At 51.7% G+C, this 12,713-nt stretch overlaps 1 protein-coding gene across 3 annotated transcripts in view; it reads left to right on the top strand.

The window, feature by feature from the left end:
- Positions 1–11,621, top strand: part of NBAS (NBAS subunit of NRZ tethering complex) — a gene marked incomplete at both ends in the record, with an annotated part of 254,711 nt that extends 243,090 nt beyond the window's left edge. For all 3 annotated transcript variants that reach the window (XM_084235165.1, XM_084235164.1, XM_084235163.1), the window contains 2 exons: positions 3,741–3,869; positions 11,346–11,621. In XM_084235165.1, the coding sequence (XP_084091291.1) occupies positions 3,741–3,869; positions 11,346–11,621 (405 nt within the window). The remainder of the gene's footprint in view (positions 1–3,740; positions 3,870–11,345) is intronic.
- Positions 11,622–12,713: the final 1,092 nt, after the last annotated feature.

Below are 12,713 nucleotides of genomic sequence, written 5' to 3'. Positions count from 1 at the left end.
CACTTATGTATGCAAGCCTGCGTACATGTGTATATTTGTGATTAAGAAATTAAATATCTGTAATGATTCATTTCCCTCAAATGCTTCTACTCCCATAGTGAAGTACTTTGACAATAGAGTAATACATTAAGTTTATTCACAGTGTTTGATCTCAACAGTTCTGCTCAGTGAGTCCTAAGTATTTGAAGAAAATCAGTGCACACAACGCAACACCTCGAGCGGGCGGCTACGAACATGGCCCTCACGCCGCCCCTTTCAGACAGAGCACCTTTAGGGGCCACAGCAGGCGTAGTGCAGCCCTAACAATACCTGAGGTTGTATTTTCTATTCTGAGCTGGGTCACAAGTGACCATGAGAAGCGTGCCAGACTCTCTGGCCTTCCATTTTCCTACCCCTGGAAAAGGGGTCCAATGGGTGTTCTCAGGGGCCACTGGCTCTGGTGCTCAAGGCCTCCAGGCCTGTGAGGAACATGAGCTGCAGCTTCTGTTCACTGCCCCTGACAGAGCACATCCTCCACCAGCTCTCAGGCCAGTTCTCTTAGGGCGAGGAGAGAGGTGCTGGATTGAGCCCTATTTTGAAGTAGGTCATTATCACTTCTCTGTTTCAATACGATGAGATGAAAATAATCACTGTCAAGGAGGTCTCTGCCCTGTAACTTTATTTTCTCTATGCTGCCTTTTAATCATGGCTTTGTAAATAGTATGTGCTATTTTTATTGATCACTAAATGTGCCCAAATGTGAGCTTACAAAAGAAGGAACGTTATTATTACAAAGTGGAAATGTCTTGTTTATTCCACCAGACCTGGGAATTACAGAGTCTTGTCTCAGATATCCATAACATTAATATCACCGAGTGGACAAAATGATCTATGACTTGCTGTTCTTTGAGCCCAGTGCCGTGTGGTCCACTCTGCAGCCTCTGGAGTGCTGCTGGCTGTGTCTGGCAGGACACTCACTAGCCCCAGCTTCTCCTTCACCCTGTCTCCCAGGCCTGCACTAAGTTCCCACAGGGAGAGTCTTTTTCTTCTTGAGTCATTAGAATGCCTGTCCGTGAGTGCCTGCTGCTGCCCGCGGGGCTCGCTTACTTACAGCCTTGGTGTTTTGCTGATGGAGACTAGCACCGGAAGGGAAGACCACTGTCTCCCAGTCTGGTGCCACACGCCCCGGTCGTGTCTCCTTCCCGGCTCTTGCCGTGGCGATAGATGAAGCATTCTCAGGTGTGGCCACCATGTAGACTAAGAAACCAGCATCAAACAGGGCTCTTGGCCTTTACAAACTTGAAATTCCAAGCTGTAGCTATTTTTGACTGACCCTGAAGGCCCATGATTTTGCTGAGGCACAGAATGAAATTAGTCACCGATGCTCCTGGGCAGAGGGTGTGTGGGCGCTAGGCACCCAGCTGCTGAGGGAGCCTCACCAACCCCTGTTCTGCTTCTCCATGTGCTGCTGCTCCCTGGCAACCCTCAGCCAAAGGGACCAGGCGTCCCCATGACTCTCAGTCCACAGGGAGAACAAGCGCCTGGCTTCTGACAGGCTCGCATCCAGGCCGCCCTGCTCGCTCTGCCTCATTCAAGCGCTCTGTGTCCTCAGCGGCCAGACAGGGCCAAGCTGGAGGGCGTCCTACAATGAGCCTGTGGTTCCCGTTCCTGCTTCAACTTCTTTGCAGCTCCGAAGTCCCTGTATAAGTCTCCTAATAAACCGTTCTCTTACACAGAGGGAAATAGCTGACAGACGCAATATAGTTTTAAATACAGAGTAAGTATTTAGTCAATAGCCATTAGCTAAGCGATAAGAGTCCTCGGTGCTCACATGAAATGAATCCCTCCATCTCGGGGGCCTGGCCTGGCTGTGAGCCCTCTGTGAGTCCTCTGTCCACTGTGCTGCCCAGCGGGGGAAGGTTACTGCAGAGGTTTTCATCGAGACTGAGGTCAGCCAAATGATACACCTGGACTAAACCCCACCAGTTCCCAAAAGTGCTTGTTTACTAATTTACCAGCAACCTGTTGACTGTGAAAACGTGTTAACAGAGACAATTTTATACAAATATTTTTAGATCTAGTGTGTACCAAGCAAGTGTAGAATGCAGAGAAGGAAAAATGATCTTGCCTTGAAGTGAACAGAGACAAATGAGTGATCACGATAGTGTAAGAGGATGGTCGATGCCGGAGACACCTGCACAGCATGTTCAGAAAATAGAAGCCTGGGCTGGGAAGCCAGGGACACCTTTGCGGGAGGTGGCGTTTTCATGTCTTTTCAAGCTGAGAGGCTAAGGAAAAGTAGTGGTTATCAGAGAAAGAGCAGAGGCGAGGTCACACGCGGATGCCGTCGCTGCGCTGCCCAACATGGTGCCCATGCCGGTGCTGAAAGGGGGTGTCCCCAGTGGAATAAAGTAAAGCTGTGGTTCCTCAGTTGCTCCCTCGTGCACGTGGCTCATGGGCAGCTCTGAGCAGGTGCAGGTGGAGATCTTGGCAGTGACGTGGGCACAGGGTGGCACGTGGCAGCCAGCCCAGGTGCCTGCGAGCAGGTTCATAGTCATCCACCCACATGCTTCCTGCAGGCCCGGGCTCCCAGATCACACAGGCTGGGGAGGCTCCTCCGTGTGGCGCTGTTGCCTGCAGTAGAACTCACAGTGAGACAAGCGCCCACCTTCCACAGCCGTCACCCTGCTGATATCGATCATCCCTTCAGTGTCTGGCACAGCCTCTGATCGGACATTGGAAGGCCTTGCTGGCTTCCAGCAGAGACCTGCTGGGTGAGAGCAAAACTGTAAAAAGTAGAATTCCACAGAGACCTTTATCCAAAGCTTTAAATAGGAGTTTCTTTGTGTCATCCCTATTTTATCTGCACTTTATAATTCTATAAAGGAATTATGAAAAGATCATAAACTTGAATTTTTCTTCTCTGATAGGCTTCTCTTCAAGAGGGAGATCAGTCCCTCCGAGGGCACTGATTCTCAATCCTTTCAAAAACAACCCTTCATATAATGAGGGTGCGCTCATTGTCTGGGGTGGGATCCACGCGGGCCCCCCAGCTCAGCAGGGAGTGTGCCTTGGAAACCGCTCTCTGTGCTTTCATGCTTTGTTGCTGTGATGATCGTTTGTCGTCATGAGTGAATGTCTGCTCTCTGTGGCAGGGCCAGCCAGTGTTATTAGGGGCTGGGCAGATTCACATGCTCCTGTGGGAGCCACGCATTTTCATTTTTCTGGCCCACAAGTTTCCCGGAAGCTGGAATATCCTGAGTGTGTCAACTGTTATGCACTCTGGCAATGTATTATAAACAGATCTTTAAATATTTGAATTGCTGATTTCCTTTGTTGTGGTGGATGATAACTAGAGATTGTTGATAATATTAGCAATTGATAATTGTTTTTATTGCTTATTAAGCATCCAGGACATGCTGCGTATTGTGTACTGTTATTCATTAAGGCTTATTTTCACATACACAAAGTAAAACACTGCAAAGTAGAAATAATTGCCTCCCGCACTCTGAGTTTAGGAAATTACATTGCACTGCTCTCCCCATCCAGTGGAATACTGTGTACCCATGAAAGCAGTGTCTCGGGTGAATACCTGAGAGCTTGGAAAGGTGTTTGCAGCTTACTATGAAGCGAGGGAGCAGGTACAAACAACCCCCCCCCCCCCACGCTCTGACAGGAGGAGGTGTGGAAAGAGCCCAGTGGGCTCCAGGAGTGCGGAGACCTCCCCGCAGCCCGACTCACGCCGTTGCGTTGTGTTTCAGTGTGTGCGGGACCTGTGCTCGCTGCTGCTGGACCAGTCCCTTCTGCTGCCAGCGCTGAAGCTTCTCCTGGAGAGCCACGACGAGCACCTCCACGCGGTGGCGCTGGAGCAGATCTCGGCTATTGCCAAGGTATTCTGGGTGGATTTCTCTCTCTCTGACAGGGCAGAGGGACGAGGGAGCATTGTCCTTCTCATCTCCAATGTCCGCCGTGATTTATCTCAGACCATCTTGCCTACCAGTCTCAGACCATGTAGCTGCATATGTTGTCTAATAAGCAGGTGCTTGTTTATTTCACACACATCTGTATGTCGGTGTGGAGAATACAGATCCAAATAATGGAAGTGTTTCTCCAGAGAACCAGGGTGGTGGTCTTTTAAGGAGAATGTCAAAGCAACCTAGGACTGGAACACCAGCCCTTGCACTCCGAGCATCAGGAAGGTTTCCTGTGGGACGCGTGTGTTTGGTTATCTCCTAATTAAAGGTGAGAAAGTGGCTGCGAGTGGCGCCTTTGCTGGCACCATCTGAAATCTCACACCCGATTTCCTCTGGCAGCCGAGCCTGCCCTCGCCGCCGCTTCTGCACTAAGTCAGGGCTGGAGCTTCCTCCCTCAAGGCTGCTTGTCTTGTTATTGTGATTAAGGAAGAAGCTTTCAATTCCCTTTTAAAGTTTTACACTTTAGGATTGGATCGCTCAGGGTTGTGTTTTAATGAATTCTCATGTATGATCCTCGCTGAATCCTTCTGCAGGGAGATCACTCTCTCATCTCAAGTAGTTGTGCGCGCGTGTCGGTGCACATGCACAGCTTTGCATTTTATTTCTGAGTGCGTGTATGTTTGATGTGTAGGTGTATGTATATACACGCACATTTCTTTATCATATTTTTTAAGCAAAATGTAAGAGAACGGAGACACGTAACGTCCTCTGGGGACTGGACTGGGGTGGAGAGCCTTGGAGCAGAGGCACCGGCTTTCCCCACGAGACAGGGACAAGATTGATGAAAATATGTCATGGATATAAAATTTTGTTAATAACAAAGGATATGGCAAGCTCTATAAATGGTTACAGAAAGGAAAACATAATTGCATTTAGAAACAGTCGTGAAGAACAAATGAGCATACTCAGATGCCTTTCTTCAGTGCGATGCAGCTTTGAAAAAGGGGAGCTTTTGCAGAGAGATTGTGAACACCCTTCATTGTCACTGATTATCGGTCATAACGGGGCCCCTGGAGGGAGGCTGCAGTGGGGAGTGAGGGGATTTGGCTGTTGGTTGCTTGTCTTTCTAAAGTAAAACTTGTATGACCTTGGGAATTTACATGAAACTAAGAAATACAAATTTTTTTCTTAGTCGATCTTCTCCCCCCCCCCTCCCCGCCCCCGCTCATGCCATGGAATGAGGAAGGAGGGAAGGCTGATGAAGTCAGGTGGTGTCCTTTTCCCGGTCCACTGGGTCCCCTGGGGGCCCTGGCCCAGCACCGCTGGGGGAAGGGCTGCCCCCCCCCCCAGTGCCATAGATTGCTGGGCCTCCTGGTGAGAGAGGCCCCTCTTGATGAAATCAGCACCCTTCATCCTGGACATGTGGACCTCAGTCCTGGTTGGCAGAGTTGCCCAGAATTAGCTAGAGCCTCTTCCACACAAGCCCTTTTGTAGGGGCTTTACCAGGTACACAGGAGGCAGGGGTGCTGGGGTCCGGGAGGCTGGCAGGCCTGCCAGCCCCCAGCAAGTCTTCACTCTTTCTGGGCTCTCCGGCCTTTTCTGGTAATCTCCACTTATCTGCTCTTCTCGTGGTCCTACTTCTGCTGGTATCTCTGTGACGCCACCCTTATAGGCCCAGTCTTAGCCCAGGTGAATCCCATCTACATAGGCCCACACCCTACTCCAGGTGCCGCCATCAGGCATGCATTCAGGACAGCAAGGATCCATCATCTATCCTAATGGCAGGAGGGCAGAAAAGCCTGACACTTTTTCACTTACCCCACACCTTTCCTCTACTATTCTTGTTCCCGTGACATAAGCCACTGGAAGCACTGGCGTTGCTCCCAGTGGCGTGTCCAGGTTGGAGGGAGAGGTTTGGGAGCTTTCCCCTTAGCAGTTTCTCATTCTGTATTTCAAATCTAGTAATTCCCCTTGCTTGCTCTCTCCAGTTCACCAGCCAGATGTGCTATTATGGGACTGTTCTGCCTCCGCTTCCTTGATTGCTTCTCTGAGCGACGGACAGCGTTGACGCACTAAGAGCCACAGGAGATTAATAAAACAAACAGGGATGCTGAGAAAGCAAAGCTTGTCCCCCCATCCCAATCAAAGATATCAAGAACTTAAGAAGAAAAGGTGGGTGGGGTAGAGGGAGGGAGGGAAGGAAAGATCGACATTTAGTGAGACCCACATACCTTCCTTGTCCCTCTGAGTCTGTCGAGTTTGCAGGTAGCACCTCCCTGTGAGAGTCTCCATGGCGGCTCCGGCCGACGCACCGTCCTTCTTGCCTTGGCACGCCGTGGCGACAGGGAGAGGGGTCGGGCTCCTAACAGCTCACTTGGTGTCTGCAAAGCCCTCCTGTGGCCTGCACCCTCATGTCAGTTGGTTTTCTTCTGTGTGGATCCACCCTCTTGGGCTCCAGTGGTCGAATCACACAAAGCAGAATCAAGGAGGCTCCTTCCTGGGTGTCTCACCGACGCCTGCAGGTCTTACCTGGACCTCTTCTTAGAGTCACATTTCTTTCTGCTTTTTGGGGACCAGGCGCTTTTTCTCAGAATGCTGAGCATATCTACGTATCTCCAAATATTCAAACCTGTGCACACCTCGGCAGGTCACTTCCAGCCTCCATACTCATGCGTAGCCCATGGTTGGTCTTTGTGGTGAAGGAGCTCTGCAGCCACATCCTCGCCTTCCTCGCGGCGGGGCGACCCAGCGAGGCCGCTCTCCTTTAGGCCCAGCAGCGTGGCTTCGGGCGCTCTGACGGTTGCTCACCCCTTGTAAAGGCAGGAATGACCACTGAGCAGGTTTTCTGATCCAGCAGACTGGGTAAAGGAGGAGTCAGAGTCCTCAGTGGCTTTTGCAGGCTTTTATTGGGATTTACCCAGTACACGGCAGGCAAAAGTGCAGGCCTCCCAGCCCCCAGCAAATCCTCACTCGATCTGGGCTCTTTGGTGTTCTGCTGCTTCTCGGCTTCTCTTTCAGCTTCTGCTGGCATCCCCGTGATGCCACCTTTAAAAGCCCAGTCTCAGCCCAGGTGAATCCCATCTACCTAGGCCCACACCCTGCTCCAGGCGCCCGCCATCAGGCATGCATTCAGGACCGCAAGGATCCATCATCTATGCCTGATGGCAGGAGGGCAGAAAAGCCTGATACCTTTTACCTTACCCTACACCCCTCTCCTGTGCTCGCTCTCCACGCGCCGTGTTCAGGGCCCGGCTGTGTGCGGATGTGAAGGTGGGAGGGTGTTTGTGATTGGAAATAAGATGTCTTCCCTGCTTTCAAAGGACTCACCTTGCAGAGTGATTGGCATACAAAATAATAACACAAGGGATTAACCGGGGTCGGAAGGAGGTCACTCAGAGCCCAGAGAGGAACATGTTTCCTGTTACAGAGACCACCAGCCTTGGGTTTTCAGGATTCCCTCCCGGTGTCAGGAGTCAGATGACTTGCCCTGATTTCGGTTTCAAGAGAGGCTGCTATTGAATCCCATGCCAGGTGAGGAGCGATGGTGTGCTGAGAAGTGGAATCTGAACATCATTCAAATAGATTCAGATTAGGAAAAAAATGTCTACAGGTGTTTTTATTATTCCAAGTGTACACTTGTGTTGCCCTTTCGCTTTCTGCCTTTGTAGTTAATATCTTTAATAACTTTTATTAGTAATAGTTTTTGTAAAAACCAGACAAATACCCTTCCCTGAAGTAAACAGTGAAATAATATGAAATAATCTTCTTTGAAGTAATTGAAATGAGGCCCTGCATACATTATGTTACTGGAATTTCAGCTTACCTCATTACTGTAATTACTCTTAGCATTGTGTAGATCCATAAAATCAAAGATTTTAATTCAGAGAAGGTTCATTACCTATTGTTGAAACAGGAATTAAGCAGATAACGTTTTAATGGCTTGGAAGACAGTAGTGCTTTGTGTGTTAATAGATTTCTTTCCCAAGGTCTGCAAAGTTTCATTTATTCTCAAAAATAAATCACTGACAGAGATGGCAAGCATTTTACTCACTTTGTGGCCTATGTATAAGCCCTTCCTTCTGGAAAGTTCTTTATTCCTGATTCATCTGACTGTAATAGCTTCAACCATTTGCTGAACTTGAGCTCCATGCCGGGCTTTGGGGAAGGCACTTGACAACACAGAGCATCTCAGCCCTCCTAGATCTCTGTGCTTCAGCTGGGAACTGGGGCTGGGGAAGATTGTCCTTAACAAGGTCACACAGCTGCCTAGTGAAAAGGCTGGGACAGGAAATTGGTCTCTCACCCAAAAGCCTTTCTTGTGTTCGCAGCACCAGGCTGCCTGTCACCCAAATTCACGTGTGTATAATCAGAAGAACTAATCGGTTAATCCTCCCGGAATTGTCTCGTATTTCTTTCAAATATCCAAACTCAGTCCAAAAATGCCAACATATTTTCTCCCTCAAGCCCTTAAAGTGTCCATCAGCCTTCGTCAGGGGGGTGGGATTTTCCATAAACCATACACTTGAGTAAATTCATAATTGGTTAAAAAGTTAGCTATTTATAAACGTCAGAAAAAAATTACGTATAACCCAGTCCTTTGAGGATTTGCAGCTTTCAAGCTTCAAGGCAATAGAAAAAAGATCATAAAGGAACAGATTCTTTCCTGACACTATAAAAATGCAAAATTTTTATGAAACGGCAAGTAACCAGAGCAGAGTTGCAAACAACAGAGGGGAATGTTCATTATCACTAAAATCGGGGTTAATATTGAAGTCATACAAAGACTCCTTCACACCTGAAAGAAACATGTTGCAACTCCAGCAAATGAGTAAAGGATATGATCCAAGAAAAAGTCAGAATGAGGGCAATAAATGGCAGAAATCCATCCTAGCAAATAAAGCGCCCTCCTCGAGGTACCATGCTGTGTCCCCTAAATTAGCAAAATGATTTTCTCTTAAAAGTAAAACACCCAGAACTGAGAAGCTGCCAGGAAGCTGACCTCCACTGGCATCCCTGTGGGGCTACACCCCCTCCCAGCTCAGCCCAGAAGCCCCTCACACGCTCCGCCCCAGGGGGCAGCCTGCTCAGGCCGCTCGGACACACACCTGGGGCCACTTAAACCCACAACTTACTCCCCACTTGCTATTCTCAGCGCTTGTTTAGGAGAAGCTAGACCACAGTTCCCTGACCCTCCCCCTGCACTGCCAGGCCCTGAGGCAGCCAGCATGCGCCCCCACCTTTCTGTGGGACCCTCCTAGCACCCCAGGGTAAGCGTTGCATCTCACTGGCTGGGCTTTGGAGTAGGCATGCTCGGCCGGGACAGTCGGCGGAGAGCTTTTGGAGGGTGGATGCCCACCGGTCCCTGCCCCTCATGCCCACCCTTCCAGGACATGGCAGGGACCTGATCATGAGGCTGTCGGCCTGGAGAGAAAAGAAGCCGAGGGAACCCCTGTCTCTTCCTCAGGCTAAACAAATCCATCACTGCTTTCTCAGCCCCCCAGACCCCCAGAGGGAGGGCTAGTGAGTACACAGAAGGGGTGCTACAGGTGCCTGGCCTTGAAGACTTACCGGGGCACCCAAGCCAGCCGTGGCCTGCAGTGCCCGCATCCAGTGCTTTTCATCTGTGGACTTTATCAAACGTTGGCCTGTAGCTTCCTGGCACATGCTCTCTTCCCTCCTGAGGCTTAGGTGGAGGGATTCTCTATTTCTAAGGGAGAGCTGAAATAACACACACAGAACTCGGGGTGTGTGTGTGTGTGTGTGTGTGTGTGTGTGTTACACACGCATGAAGGCAGCAGTGTGGCGAATGGCAGTGAGCTTTGGCATTACTATTCATTTATATTCATCCCACAAATCTTGCAGAGCACCTAGCGTGTGGCCCCACAGTGGGGGTGACGGGCTGGGGGCTGCAGGGTGGACAGAGGGCACGAGAGCTTGGTCTGGAGAAACCCGAATTCTGGAGGGGTCAGGCCGTCCACGGGACGGTACTCAGGGCCGAGGCTCCTGGCCCAGCTCCCTGGGGAGCCGCCAGATGACACAAGCCTTGACCTCACTGCAGCCCCGTTTCTTCCTCTCTCAGATGAGACTCTGGCTGTTTAAAAGGGATATTTGAAGGCTTTAGAGGGAGCCCCTTGTACGTGGGTGGCACAAGCTGTGGGGTGAGGGCGCCACCTCCGAGCGTGTTTCCCAGCTGTGAAGTGGCAGAGCCAGGCGGGGAGTTGGGAGGAAACAGCCGTGAACAGCACCTCCGCACCCTCAGGGGGCACTGGCCCGCCTGGCGCCCCGTTCAGGAAAGCTAGTGTTCTGTACCGGCTGCTTCTCTCACCACCTGGCCTCTAAAAATAAAAGCAAACCAAAAAATGTTAGTTCATCCCGAGCGTCTTCCAGAGTCGGGGTGGTTGAGTGGCGTGTCTGCGTGCGGAGGAAGTGATAGGCCCGAGGAGAGGTGCCCAGGGCTTGCCGCGAGTCTTCAGCCCTGGCGCCTGGGGCTGACCAAAGAGACCAAGTCCAGGAACGAGAGTCCTTAACGCAGATGGCCTGGCCTCGAGACGCTGCCCCTCTGGCGGGGAGAGGGACGTACTGTGACCATGGTCCAGCACGGAGAGGCCTGTGTGTGGCACCTTGGAGTGTGGAGCAGGAGGAAGGCTCTTGGCCGGGAGAGTTCTAGAAGATGGCACCAAGAAGATGGCGCGGGAGGCTGTGTGTGTGGTTTTGAAGGGCTGTAGCGAGGAGCGGGCCCTCTGGTAGTCTGCAGTCCCTCCTCTTCCCAGAGGGGGGTTTCGTGCGTGCAGGGTGTGGACGCAGCTGACCTTGCCCTCCGGGCAGCCTTGGCCTCCGGGCAGCGCGGCAGGAGGGGCCGGTGTGGAGAAGAGCTGGTCTAAACGTGAGTTAATTGGTTTGGAAATGCCACCGTCCTTCTGAGGTGCCTTCAGCCAAAGTCATTAAAAGTGCGCGGTGACATTAAGAGGAACCTGTATTATGACACCCCCGTATAAATGAGGAGCCCTGAATGTTGATGTGTGCTGAGGGCTGACTTGATTCCTTATACAAATACGGACATGAATAAAAAATAGAAAAATAGACGCTGAGGGACACCCTACACAGACCCAGACGATGAGACCGGGGAGAAAGGCCAAGGCTGTGAGCCGAAGGAGTCTGTGGAAATGTGTCTTGGAGAGGTAAGTGTGCTGCCGAGCTTTCTGGAGGCCTCGGCAGGAGCGATGTTCAGACCCCCTCCCGCTGGCAATTCTGGCTGTCCCGGCAGGGTCGATGGGCATAATTTCTCGATGGAATAGAGAACACCATGTACCTTTCTGGAAGGAATTTCTCCTTCATGTAGACCTGTGTAAGGGAGAGGTCAGGGGTTAAGACCATGGACCCAGGAGAGCCTGGGGGCCGCTGCTGAGCCGTGAGCCTCGCCCGCTCATGTCTTGCCTGTCTTATGTCTTGAAGGTGAACGATTCCAACTGTGACCCCGAACTTCTCTCCCTGCTCCTGGACGCCCAGCTCGGGGTGAAGTGTGTCTCCACCCCCTTCTTCCCGCGCCTCCTGGAGCACCTCCTGGCCAGCCCGCAGCCGGGGCGCTGGGACGCTGAGGAGCTGGCTCAGCAGCTGCGGGACGCTGGCCACGTGGCCGAAGCCGGGTCTCTGCTGCTGGCCGCCAGGGGGACGCATCGGGCCCTGAGAACTTTCAGCGCTGCCCTCGGCGCCGGACAGCACTGGCTGTGAGGCCCGCTGCGAAGAGCGTCCGCCACGGCTGCTGCTCCTGAGGCCCATGCGTGCCCGTTGATGTTCTCAGCGGTTCCCACAAATTGCAAATAAAGATGTAGATAAATGATGAGCAAGGGACCGTTTTCTACTTTGCTTAACCCACTTTCCTAAGAGTCACTCGACTTCCTCCTGTTTATTTTCGGGACTGCCTTCTCTGGTGAGAATCCAGGGAACACCATGTCTAAGGCTGCGGTTCCGTCTCTGGGGGTAGGGAAGCCTGGTGGTTGGAGCAGGTGTCCCGAGGCGAACCTGAATTCAAGTCCAGGTTCCTCATGCTACCTTGGCAGAGCACTGCAGCCCTCTGGTGCTGGTGCTGCAGTCTCCGAGTTAGGATTTTAGGCCACGGCCAGTTGGCCAGCACCAGCACATGTGAGCTGCCTACTTGATAGGCCTCAGACTTACCGTCTTCATCCTATTAAGGTTGACCCAGCGCAGACGCCCGTGAAGCCTGTGTAAGCGGGCGGAGGACTAGAGGCACCAGGGGACTTATCACAGGTGGGATGGGCAGGTGGGGGCCATTGTCTTGCATATAACCAGTCTCCGCGAGGGTGTGGACAGTAGCACTCTCAGGAAAACCACACAGAAAGGGTGCTCCAGCCCAGGAGGACGGGGGTCCAGCCCAGGAGGACGAGGGTCCAGCCCACTCGCTGGTCCTCACACACACTCAAATTTCACAGCTTTGCTTGCCTGAAAAGCGGCCCCAAGATGAAGGCCATCGGAGTCAGCTAGTCTGGGGTGACCCCTTGAGGCTTCGGGCACACTGCTTCATCTTCCTGAGCCCCATTTTCTTAGGCATGAGTGGGACTAATAATGCCTTTTAGATAGTAGCAGTTCAACAAAATAATGCAGTGTCCGTCCAGCGGTGCCATCCTCTGCTCCAGCTGGAGAAATTCTCCCCCAAGCATATGCCCCACCCAAGCTTTAAGCCCATTAACTCTTTTAATCCTCATGATAACCTTGTAAGGAAAGGAGGTACAGAGAGGGTAAGTCATTGCCCGAGGTCACAAACTGGGGGTATCCTGACTCGGAACTTCTCTCCAGCGTTTTCCA

Source organism: Talpa europaea (assembly GCF_964194135.1).
Source record: "Talpa europaea genome assembly, chromosome: 6".
Lineage (NCBI taxonomy): Eukaryota > Metazoa > Chordata > Mammalia > Eulipotyphla > Talpidae > Talpa > Talpa europaea.
The sequence above is the reverse complement of the archived record's forward strand: the minus strand, read 5'-3'. Positions and strand labels throughout refer to the sequence as shown.